This window comes from Odontesthes bonariensis, chromosome 21 (assembly GCF_027942865.1).
Source record: "Odontesthes bonariensis isolate fOdoBon6 chromosome 21, fOdoBon6.hap1, whole genome shotgun sequence".
NCBI lineage: Eukaryota > Metazoa > Chordata > Actinopteri > Atheriniformes > Atherinopsidae > Odontesthes > Odontesthes bonariensis.
Genome location: NC_134526.1, coordinates 10,937,778 through 10,949,917, shown reverse-complemented (window position 1 = coordinate 10,949,917; position 12,140 = coordinate 10,937,778). Strand labels below are relative to the sequence as shown.

Below are 12,140 nucleotides of genomic sequence, written 5' to 3'. Positions count from 1 at the left end.
TGCTGGGATATGTGATACCTGGATTATAGTGTACTCCCTTGGTTGGCCTTTGTAGCACACGCTGCGCAGGATTAAGGCCTGTGCCAGTTGTTGTGAGATCTGGCCAGTGGGGTTTGTCCCGCCACTTCTAATCCTGCAGACAATGCAGGCTGTTAATTGGAGACTGACTGATTTAGCAAAGGATAGTCATGAAGACAACGTGTGAGATGCCAGTGCCTCTGTATCCTTTGCCTCCCCCCCTCCGCTTGGAGCAATGTCCCTCTGTGGCATCCATCCATACTTCACTCGATCTACTCCACTGTCTCCTCCCACATGGGGGTTTCCATTTTACTGACAGTTAGAGCTGCTGTTTTGTTGTGACTCAAACAAACACAAGGTGTGTGAAATTTTGCATTTTCCGCTCACAGCACTGACAGAAGGTGTAAGAAAACACACAGTGGTGTTTGTGTTTTAAATAGATCACAATGCAGAGTGTCGACAAACTTACTAAAAAGCTCTTTTTTCCTGTCGTGCCAACTGAGATGGGCCAGAGATAATGTGACTGTTTAAACATGTGAAACCTTCATATTTAGTGTTAGAAAGCTGTTGTTTTATTTTATCAAACACAAACTATATAATCCACACCAAGTCTATAAAGCCATCCACCAACAAAAATATAATTTCACTTCTTTATAAGTTTGAAAGTTCTGTCACAGAAGGCTAAAAAAAGTAAGAGCCCCATTGTTGTGGTCACTTTCTTGTTTTTTTTTCAGCTGTTTTGTGTCTTGTTTTGTCTCTTAATTTCATGTCTTCTTTCACATTTCCATTTTGTATCAAATTGATATTGGCTTGTGTCATTTTCTGGTTATTTTGTATCTCTGTGACAGTTTTGTGTCTCTGAATTCATTCCTTGTTCCTTGTTGTCATTCTGACATTCGTCGTACCATTTCTGATATAATTCACGATTTATCCCTTTAAGAGAAACACTGAATGTGAAAACAAAGAATGATCACAGCTAGTGTTACTGCCATCAACAGGGAGAGCAAGGCCAAGAATTCCAATGACATTTTTCACTTTAACATGCCAGAGCATCCACAGTTTTCTGTCTCGTTGAACCACGTATGTGTAAGTTCTTACAGTGTAACCCTCTAAGCCAACAGGCCTACATTTTTTTTTTTACTTATGCCTCCAGAAGACAGAGATACCACCAACTCCTCTACAGACCTCGACAGAAAATGAGACCAGGAAATTCAGTCAAAAGGGAAGTGACTGTTTTTAAATCATTCTTAGGCCACATTTTGCACACCAAAAAAATATATATATGTATCACTGACATCTGTATTAAAGCCTTTTGCTGCAAGCAGTTGGATAATTGTGTTAATAGGAGTTAGATTTTTTTCATTAAATAGCAGTGATTCAGGTCAAGTGAGTGAATTTTCAGTCTGAATGAGACAATGTTGGACTTTACATCACAGTGGCAACCTTAACTACCACTTTGAACTAACAGCTAATGGACATTTACTAATCAGTATTATTTCCAAATAAAATGACCGGACAGCTTCCCAGAATGTTGCAGAGTTTGACAGGTCCACGTGCTGAGCAGCTCAATTATATGTAAAACAGCTTGATTGTGCAGACTGTGACAGGAACATGAAAAGTCTGAACACTTCGAGGACCAAACTTCAATGTTGTCATAAGGTTTTCCAAAGGGCGACTGAAATGTAAAGGTAAGGGGAATTTCAATACAACCAAACGGGAATGTTATAAAAGGATTGTCCAAAGGCTGCCACATTATAAACGTCAGAGAATAACAGAGGAAACAGGACTAACTAAAAAAAAAAAGAGCTAACAATACATTTGAGTCAGAAAACCAGTCCTGGGAACCACACTTCAACCAAAACAAGCTTTCGGGAAACAGTCTTGTAACCAAAAACAATGTTCCTGGAACTTTCGAGGAAGTCAAATCTGTTAACTGGGCAGTTGCTTACTCAAGGACTCTTGAGCTATTCTGTGCCAGCCTCTGCTTTTTTTTGGTTTTATTTATAATTCACTACATACAATTAAAAGTTAAACTCTGTCTAATTTAGAAATGAATGATGATGTCTCTCAGCAGTCATAAAACTCTAAACCACTCTATGCTCAGTCTGTCGGTTCATCGCATGAGTGACAGAGAAACTTTCCACGTTTTTGTATTTGTTTTCTCCCGGAGGTGCTTAGAGACGATGCTTATCTCTTAAAGTATGACTCAGACTGAGAAAGAGACAAGTCATTGCAGACTCTTTATGTTTTGTAAACAGAAATGTTAGATATTCGGGATACTGGATCCTTTATCAGCGAATGAAAATCCGCCACAGCAACAGCCCGCAGTCATGTTTCACTGCAGCTGGCTGGCAGGCAGGTGGTCCATCAGCAGTGGACGTGTGCAGTTGAATGTTTTGAGTTATTTTATTTGCGCGCCTGTTGACACATCATGCACATGTAAAAGAGCAGTGCTGAGATCCTTCCACCGCTTTGAGTGCGTCATTGTACACTTTCCACGTTGGTAAAGATTTTCCAGTTTTCAGTAGAAGAATCACAACAGTGATGCCTCATTCAAGTTTTTGCATGATGGGAAATTTGATGGTTTGCTTTCTATAGAAACTGCTTTATGTGTCATTTAAATATCAAGCTACCAGCAGCAACTATTGAACAGGTAACAACCTCCTGCAAAGCTCACAAATGAACAAGTCATATTTCACTTGTTTAAAAACTAAAAATGGGCTTTTTTTTTTTTTTTTAATTGGGTAATTTAAACATGGTTTGTCCAAACCATGTCCATAAATGAGGGTGATAACATGGCCTCAGCTCTGTGTTTAAATTGAAATACAAATAGCATCAGCTGAAAAGGCCCAGGCTGACAGGCACAGCTAGTGGTATGGGAACAAGTTTTACTGCAATAGCAAAGATTAAGGGATTATAATTAGTGGAAAACCACCAAAGGATAATAATCATATGTAACGACTGCTTTTCATTCAAAGTTACTCACAGATGTTAGTGTGTTTGATGGATTACTGACACTGAGGGGTTACAAAAAAAAAAACAATTCCGAGGAAACGCTAAGAGATTCATTTAAATCTCCTATTTTTTTTGCAAAACTGCACTTTCTCCCTGTTTTATAGTTGATTTTTGCTTATTTATCAGCCATAAAACTGTGTAAGACTACTGTAAGTAAGAGTCTGAGTTTATGAAGATTAGAGACAGATTACGCCAAGTCACTAATGATTTGTTGTTTACATAAAAACTTCTCGCTTTGGCAAGGAGAGATCAAACTGCTCTATATCTGATTACTGTTTGCACATTCCCTCTGTGCCAGATTTATAATACAGGAGCTTCATATTTAAGCCACATGCCCTCTTTTCCCATGGATGCCGTGCTGGAGCATGAACATCTCTCTTCCCTCTGTATGTAAGACTGATCGACCACTTGCCTCTGCATAAGTGATTAAAAGCTACTAATCAATCAAACTGCCATGTTTGTTCTGTTTGATGCGATGTATGATTTAAAACTTCTGTTCAGATTATTTGGGAACATTTGGAGTCAACAGAGAGAAAAAAACAGGGTGAAGAAGTCTGATGCTCTGTTTGAACATAAACTTTGGACACATGAAAGACTGCAGTTTTAACCACTCTACATCTCTGAAGGGCAAAGCTGTGATTATGGTTTGGGGTGAGGATGTTTGCTGTGAATAATTTGTCTCCCATGCAAGGCTTTGGTGATGGAACCTTAGCTCTGCATCTGCCAGAGTTCAGCCAACATGCGCCTCTTCTGGTGAAAAGACCCTTTTCCCTCCTTATTTTATGCTGGCCATTTTGTCACCAGGATTTTTTATCCTTACGTTTGTGTCACTGAATGGAGCGATCCATCACAAGAAGTGGTGGAGGTACTCAGATCTCTTCTTTTGATGAAAACAGCAACATCACAATGTAGAAATGATCTAGTGCAAGTTTAAATTGTCTTTGTTTTCTTTGTCTTCCCATTTGTCTCAGTACCTAACTTACCGCACTTACTCTAGCACTAGTTATGCTCTTAGCTGTTTGGTTTTGGAAGGAAATGCACTTTCAGTTCTTTTGCCTACCGATGTGGAACACACTTATTGTAAGTCGCTTTGGATAAAAGTGTCTGCAAAATGACCGTAGAAAAGAAAAAAAAAAAAAGAAAAAGTTCTCTAAAAGTCAGAGTGTCTGTTGGTGTGAATACCAATTTTTATTTATTTTTTTAAATGACCTGATTTCCATAATGCATCAAGTTAAAAATCATATTTTTCAGCAGGATCACTTTTCCATCTTCTAAAATCTCAAAATACCAAAACAAAAGAGGACATGAAGTAAAAGTTTGAGCACTTCGGATGGAACTTTGTAACGCCCCTCTGTCATATCGCAGCATATGAAGTCGTTTAGTTCTTGTTGACTCTCATTACTCCGAAAATTAGCTTCTAGCTCTGAGAATTGGGCAGTCTTGTTGGCACTGCTCAAATGTCAGTCCATATTTTGTCAGGGATGTTTATTTTTTCAGGGTCTCAGCAAAACTATCAACTTCCGGCTCAAATAATTATTTTTGGGGGATTTCTTTGATCGTTATTTTTGTGGAACTTACAAGATTAGCATTAATACATCTCAGAGGCATCGAGGTGGAACTCGTACTTCAGCGTGGCTGATAACATTAGAACATATTTCTGAGAGGTTATCATTTTTCTATTACATCATGACAAGTAGTCATGATTCTGTTGCTTTACTTCCAGATTTGGTATCTGACTGAGGCTCGCGCGTCATTAAAACATCGACCGCTTATTTTTTCATTCATCAATTTGAACTCCAAAGTAAAAACACGAGGCAACTTTCTCAGTGGTTATGCACTTTTATTCAAAGTTTTAGGTCCCACCATGGGTCCCATGGTAGTTAATACCAGGATCAGCTCATAATCCCTGAGAAGCCAGTATTGGGAACGAACTGTTCAAACCCTCCAGATACTGGAGAATACACACCACAGTCATTAAGCACAGTTCAAAGCAATACATAATCAAGGCCAGGTCATTAAAAGTGGGTGAAAACCAAAAAAAAAAAAATTACATTCTAAGCATATACAATCACTACTTATTTAAACAAAGGCGCAGTATACAATACCGCAGTCAAGATGTAGAGTGCAACCCAATATGGGTGAGAGATGACACAGAGGAAGCAAACACCTCCATGTGGAAACACCGATGCTGCTCTCACCTCACAGGCTCAACAGTAACCAGCAGGTATTATGTGTAAATAAGGAACAATCATGTTGACAATAACAGGAGCTCATCAGTCTTTTGTGCAAACTATTATAGACTGTGGCTCCCATTACATGTGTAGCTGGTACTCCGTCACCACCGAAACACACTGCTCTTTCTTTGCTGTTTTGGGTTCTCTTCTTCCAATGACATTCATGCTATAAGCCAGTAATTCTCCACTGTTGTGTCTTTAGAGGTGAGAGGCAGACACCAGCTCATTTGAAACACAGCTGTGCAATTTTCAAACAACAAGAAAGACTTTTCAAAGCAATTCAAAGCTGATTGTAACCCCCGAAACTAAATTTCTTCCACTCATTACTTTTTCCCTGATTGTAACTAATGCAAGGAGGGTTATTAAATACAGAGGAATGAATAGAAAATTAGACTTTGAGGGGTTAGGTTTTTGTTGGTTGGGTCACAAATCTGAAGTATGTCATTAAAGGACGTAAACATGGTTTGTTCACCATAAAATATTTAAAAAAGGGAAAAGTGCTTTGTCCTGATATACTTCAGATTGGGTCCCAAAAGGATGTATTTGGAAAGCTCAGGTTGTGGGAAAAATAACACTATTCACTTAAAAGTACAACAACATCTTCATATTAGAGCATTTATCCGGAGTCATCTGAGTTAAAGAACAAAATGCAAAATACCTGGCAAGAAAAATTATATGTGATAAAAGCCCCAAAGCCAAACATAAACCTGAGTGGCTTCGTATTTTCAAAAGCATAATAGAAGTTAATGTACAGCTGGCAATAGGCTTGAATATATGATGATACATTCTATGAGAATTGCAGATACATTTACAAGCAACATATAATTGACAAAGCTCAACTTGATTGCCAGCAAAGCTTTACGGTGAAAGCCACTTCCTTCTGAGAGCCGGAATCCTCCACCCGAGCGTTACGGGACGAGGTTCTGGCTCCGGATAGGAAAAGAAAAGTCCAGAGGCGGGCCGCACAGCAGCCCAGTAAAACCATTAAAGACAGCGCTCCACTGCAGCAAGAACACAGCAGCGACACGGTCTAATACCAAACACTGGTCCCCACGAGCCTTTCAGATACCGAGGCACGACGGGGACGAGGATGAGAAAGGAGAAGTCACCCTAGAAGGCAACCTGGGGGCGACACCAAGGGGTGTCTGGGTACAGGAGACAGTGCACAGACTTGAACCTGAAAGAGGGATAAGAGGGTTAGATCAGAGAAGAAGGCTCCAAAGTGTGTCTAAATCTGCAGCTGTTACAGAAGCAGAAGATCCACCTACCTTGATGGATCCTCCTCGACCGTAAAAGCCCCTTTCAAACTGATGATGTTGCTCTTGTTTTCAAACATTCCATAACTGAGAGTAATCTAGAAGAAAAAAGAGCAGGGAAACATGTTACCATGGTAAATGAAAAGCCACCACTCTCATGCCGATTCAGAACTTCATAAAGCATGACCAGAGATGTCCTGTAAGGCTCTCACCTGCTTCTGAATCTCAGATCTCATCACCTGTTGCAGGTTTTCTAGGTGGGAGTGGAACAGGTTGCTGCGGGTCAGAGGGACCCCCAGAACTGACTCGATGATGTAGCCGATGGTGCAGTCGTCGGGCAGACGGATCTTCTCCGCTGTGTTCATGAAGTGACCGCCACTGAGAAGATATTAAAACACACACCTGGTCAGTGTTGATCTGAAAAAGGGGTGAAGGGGGCGAAAACCAGCACAACCCCCTATATTCTTAGCACTATACTGGATGCAGAGCAATGATATCATTTAAGAAAGCAAACAGGCAAATTTCCCAAAATGAGTGATTTGTCTCTACAGGATTAAATACTGACCTGGCCCAAGGGCTCATCTTCAGTGCCAGACCCCGACTCACACAGAAGCCTGCTCCTCCGGTGGCAAACCAGAAGTTGACTGGTTTCTATTGGAGGAGGAAGAAAACGTGGTTTATATTCATCTTTATCCGACACTCAAGTATTATAAGTCATGAAAATAAGATGCTTCAATGTACCATTTTATTGTCCCCCAGCCTCTCTGTGGCTTCTATGGGCCGGTCCAGACTGGGTTTACCAATATACATGTCCTGAGTGTGGGGGTACTGAGAGAGCTGCTTCACGAGAGTCCGAACATTCAAATAGTTGTCATCATCCACATGACAGAACCACCTATTAGGTAGAGAAGGGAAAGACTGATTAGATGGACATATTAGACCGTTAATGCATCGATCTGCATGTGAAAAATGATGCTTACTTTTTCCCCGACTCGATAAACTTGTCGTATTCCACCGCCATCTTGCAAGACAGAGCTTGGCGGCTATGAGCGGCCGAGCAGTTGGTGTTGACTGCATGACTTCCTGTGGCAGCAATGAAAGACATAAAGAGCTACAGTAAGACAGAGATAATCAAAAGAGGCTCTGTGTATATTAATAGCATCTTCCAAGGGCATAAAGCCCAAAGAAGATTTGTTTTATGACATTTAAAATATGATTTGGTTTTTCATGACTGGCCCCTTTCTATTTAAACAAAGCACATCTCTGTTCTCAGCATGAAAGTTTCCTCTTAAAACTTACCAATTTTCCTTTTCAGCTCCTCATCCTCTCCGTCTGTGAAGACGAACGTCTGTGAAAAAACAAGGGAAATCCCAGATAAGAGGACTTGGTCGGCAAAGCCACTAAAAATCAAAGCGACTCTGGCTGATCATGTGAATTGGTCATACAATCAAACCCAACAAAAAGTTCCTCTTCCTCGCATCCAGCTGCTGTGATTAGCATCAGTCAACATGTCTTTTATGCAGTGGAAAACACATTGAGTTAAACAGCCCCCTCTAATAAAGGTCTTTTGTACTGCATTTTACTCTCTCCATGGCAACTATGCAGCCGCCCGAAGCATCCCAGACAAACAACAAAGAAGGAGGCAGACTGTCCGCCTCCCATACACACCCCTAGCATGCATCACGTCCCCTAGCTGAGCCCCTTCACTCTGCAAGGACGTGCTGCCGAGCCTCAAAGTGTTTACTCTGGAAAAATAGTGGAATAAAAATGTTGTGGTCAACACAGTCGTGATAAAGCACCCTCTCAGGCGCCTTTGTCCCCACTGCTGTATGACTGACAGACAAATAAAGTCGGAGGAGTTCAACCACGAGTCTGCAGGCGCTTGTTGAATGTAGCAATTAGTCATAAAAGGGGTGAACAACAAAGGGCACCTTGCAGGAACACACTTTAAAGGAGCAGGGAGAGATTACACTTCTCTTTATGATTACTCACACAGAGCAGGTGCAAGCTGCTCGACAGCAATGATGAAAAGGCCGCAGGCTTTGTAACCGCCAGCGTTCCGTTTGCTCTTCACCTGAGGTGAGGTAGCACCTGCCGAACATCACGCCTCTTAATCTACACCCACGTGCCTCTGCACGTCAGGTTGTGGAGCCTCATGACAGAGCGCTTTGTGTCAGCTACAGCAAAAAAAAAAAAAAACTCAATCCTGCAACTACAGTTCAAGATCTGCATCTAAAAACAGGCCATTGACTTTTCTAGAATTACCGGATACATCAGCCCTATACAGTTTACTTTTTCAGCACAAAGTGTAGCTGCTTGAGCAGCTTTTGGAGCAAATTCCAAGCAGATGTTTCTCTATGCTGAAGTCATGAGCCTGTATTTGTTTAAGGAAGGGTGGCAGTTTCACTGGTGAAGGGATCAGAGGCTGGCGCTGTTTGCTTTAAAGCTCACTGAATAGACAGCCTAATCACCGAGGCAGCTGCCAGGGCTGCCAGGGTACTGACAGAAACAGAGTGGGGGGGGTTTCTCGCTGCTGATTAGTAAATCGAAAAACCGTGTGTGGCCATTCAGCCCCTCTTCACCCCCTGTCCTGCCTCCTCCTCCTCCCACCTCTGAGCCGCATACACGACCAGAGGCTCATGAATAGAACAATGCTGTGAGTTTTCATGCTGGGTAAAGTCTCCACTGGGTAAATTCTGAGCATGTTTGCTCGCATTTGCATACAGCTGCTGGAGTTAACTAAAGACAAAGCTCCTAGGGAAGGTTCTCTGCTGCTATTGTTGCTCAAACGCAACTTAAAAGGGACAGTTACTTTTATGGAATACTAATTTGAACAATAAATATTTTTTGGGAAAAGTTGGCGGTGTGTGAAACTAAAAGAAAGAAAAAGAGGGCAAAGGGACCACAGAGGGGGCGGTGATGCACTCTGGACCACAGGAAGGACTGGTACGGCCCTGTCTGAGCTGAACGTGGTGCCTGGCTGGCTGTCTCCAGCACCACAGGAAGGAAGGGCACCGGGCTCCCTTCTTTCCATCAACCACCTCCACCCTGACTCCTTCCCCCCTCTGTCCCTGCCATTTAGAGCATTTCAGCACTTTTTGTTGCAACAACTGATCAGGAAAACGGCTGACAAGAGCACAGCCGTTGTAACGCATGAGACATGTAACTTTGCATTTGTGCCAAAGCTGACCACTTATTCTTTACCGTTTCATACTGAAGCCATTTCATTAACTCAAGGACAGCACCAAGTGTTTTTTTTTTTCTCCTAAAGGCTAAAAGCATTCATTGTTGGAGTGCTGGCTAATTATCGAACTCTTAAAAGAGGAATGCATGGCACACCACCATGAAGATCTCAGTGCCAGCTGTCTAGGCACTAGAAACTAAATTTATGCGTTGATAAAAGCAGCCACAACTCACCAAAATTATAAATCAAATCAAGAAAAATAGACTGTTTCAGATTTAAACTGATTTTCTTGATGCGAGTGGATCAAAATTGAATCTGGCATTTATTAGCTTGAGGCAAAAACTATTTACATAAAGAAAACAAAAGAAGCTTTTTATTTTTTTCAAATGAGCTCAAAAATGAAGAGGGTCTGTCACAGAGATAATCTACCCTCAATAGGCTACCGTAAACAGCAACAGATTGCCACTGCATTTGCATAGAGATTAAGAAATCTCACTTTAAGCTGAAAGAGCACAGAGAAATGAAAAAGTCCACTAATATCCACACGCTTTTACAGAAGTAATAGTTTTGTTGCTTCCCTAAGTGGCAAAAAAACAATCTAAACTCCACAGATGTTCATCAGCTGAGCGTGAGAATCAAAGCTGGACTCAGAGGATCGCCATATGTACATGGTGGGAACTCAGAGCATCATATGGCAGACATTAAAACCATCCTTTGTTCCATCTACTCTGACCACCTGGCACCCTTCCTCCAGAAACTCCTCTTGTATTGTAGTGCTCCGTCTATCTTTTTTGTCCCTGCAGCCACCAGCCAGCTGTCTGCCCATCAAGCCTGTTGTTACCTCCGTACGATGGGAAAACCAACATCATCCACTGCAGTAGCTTCAAGCCTGTTGGCACAAATACTTCAAATAGGAGGCGTTGCTGTAGGGCATGTTTTGGCCATAAATATGAGCTGTGGGGGTAATTCTGACTAATCATTACTCCTATTCAAACGTGCGAGGGGTGAAGTGACTGTGAGAAGCTATTATCATTACAATTTCTGTAATCAAACCGGTCTCTAGAAACGTTTCCTTGAATACGAGAAATAAAATGAATGTAAAAGACCGGCAAACTGTGTATGACAGCTCCGAGGCAAATTAAAAAGACCTCTGCAAAAGCACACGTGACTCCTCTAGGTGCAGGATAAAATCACTTTGACTAGTTTTCTCCACTCTATAGCCTCGTCTTTGTGAACCCTCTAAAGGAGCTTAGTTCACAAGGACACATTTTCATACTCAGCGTGCAACTCCCAGGATAAACTTGCCTATAGATGCACCCTATTGTCCCAGGCATCCCCTTAACGAACCCCCCGTTTTCCCATCCCTCCAGTGAGCCTGACCCAGACTCAGCTCCCACGTTCCCATGGAGAGAGGGGAGACAAGGGGCTGGGAAAGCTTTTCTTCCCCCTTCAGAAAGACGCTTTGTTAGTCCTGGAAGGGGGACAGCGCTGGAGTTGGTGCTGTGAAGCATCCATTGCACCAGGAGCATTCACGGGGACACCTAAAAAGAAGGAGGGATAATAGGGGAGAGGGGAGAGGGTGGGGGTTGAAAGAGGGAGCAGAAGGAGTCCTGAAACTGCTCCCTCCGTTCTCAGGGGGCATCACTCAGAGGAGAATAAAAAGTGACAAAGCAGAGGAAATTCAGCACGGTTTACAGAGGTTGTGGGGCTATTTCAGTGTCAGCTGGTGACAGGCGAACAAAGCAACACTGCAAACAGCCATCACCTGGATGTGTACACAGCACAGGCAACACCAGCCTTCAAACAAGCGCATCACTTCCAAAAATTAAACTTCCCCAGTTTGCAGGGTGTTGAATGGAAAGTTAGATCAGTAGGCCTACGTCAGATAAATAAATGAAGCAAGTCATAATGAATCAGGCACTTGTCGTTTTACCTGTTGCATATTTCTGGAAATCCATGTCTCCAGGAGCAGGTTCAGTCTGGACTGGTGGAACTTCTTGGTGGTCTTCACAGCGATGAAGATGTCGTTGGCGCTGATGTCCTCAGCTGGAGCGGGGTCAGCGGCGGTGGCAGAGGCGGGCTTCTCCACCTCCCTCCGTTCCCGGCTCAGTTTGGTGAAGTACGCCGAGAACACTTTCTTTACCTGTGCGTCCCCCTGCGGCAAGGTGTCTTGGAGGGCAGGGCGCGCGCCGGCGTCCTCTCCGGTTGTCCGGACGCGGTGATGCTGCACAGCAACCACGAGCAGCAGCAGACAGACACACGCGCTGCAGCCCACAGAGACGGCTGCCTTCTTTCCATTATTTTTCAGCATGATTACACCTAAAAGTGACTAAAAAAAAAACTATGAAGCAGCCCAACGAATTCCTAATGCAAAGTCCATATGGTGTTGTATCTCAATAAAAACACAAAGTGATATACGTGTAATCCATCAGG

At 42.6% G+C, this 12,140-nt stretch overlaps 1 protein-coding gene across 1 annotated transcript; it reads right to left on the bottom strand.

Annotated features, from left to right (window-relative positions):
* Nucleotides 1-4,852: 4,852 nt before the first annotated feature.
* On the bottom strand, nt 4,853-12,140 carry lfng (LFNG O-fucosylpeptide 3-beta-N-acetylglucosaminyltransferase). The gene is made up of 8 exons (XM_075454286.1): nt 11,641-12,140; nt 7,823-7,871; nt 7,504-7,606; nt 7,265-7,418; nt 7,089-7,174; nt 6,736-6,901; nt 6,536-6,621; nt 4,853-6,444 (listed from the first exon to the last, which is right to left on the bottom strand). Exons 1-8 carry the CDS (start codon nt 12,016-12,018, stop codon nt 6,378-6,380), a joined length of 1,089 nt encoding a protein of 362 aa, XP_075310401.1. The 5' UTR covers nt 12,019-12,140; the 3' UTR covers nt 4,853-6,377.

Coding starts and splice junctions, on each gene's coding strand:
- lfng (XM_075454286.1), bottom strand. CDS start 12,018: ATGCTGAAAAATAATGGAAAGAAGGCAGCCGTCTCTGTGGGCTGCAGC. Junction 7,607..7,822: donor GGAGCTGAAAAGGAAAATTG/GTAAGTTTTAAG, acceptor TTGCTGCCACAG/GAAGTCATGCAGTCAACACC. Junction 7,175..7,264: donor GGCTGGGGGACAATAAAATG/GTACATTGAAGC, acceptor CTCCTCCAATAG/AAACCAGTCAACTTCTGGTT.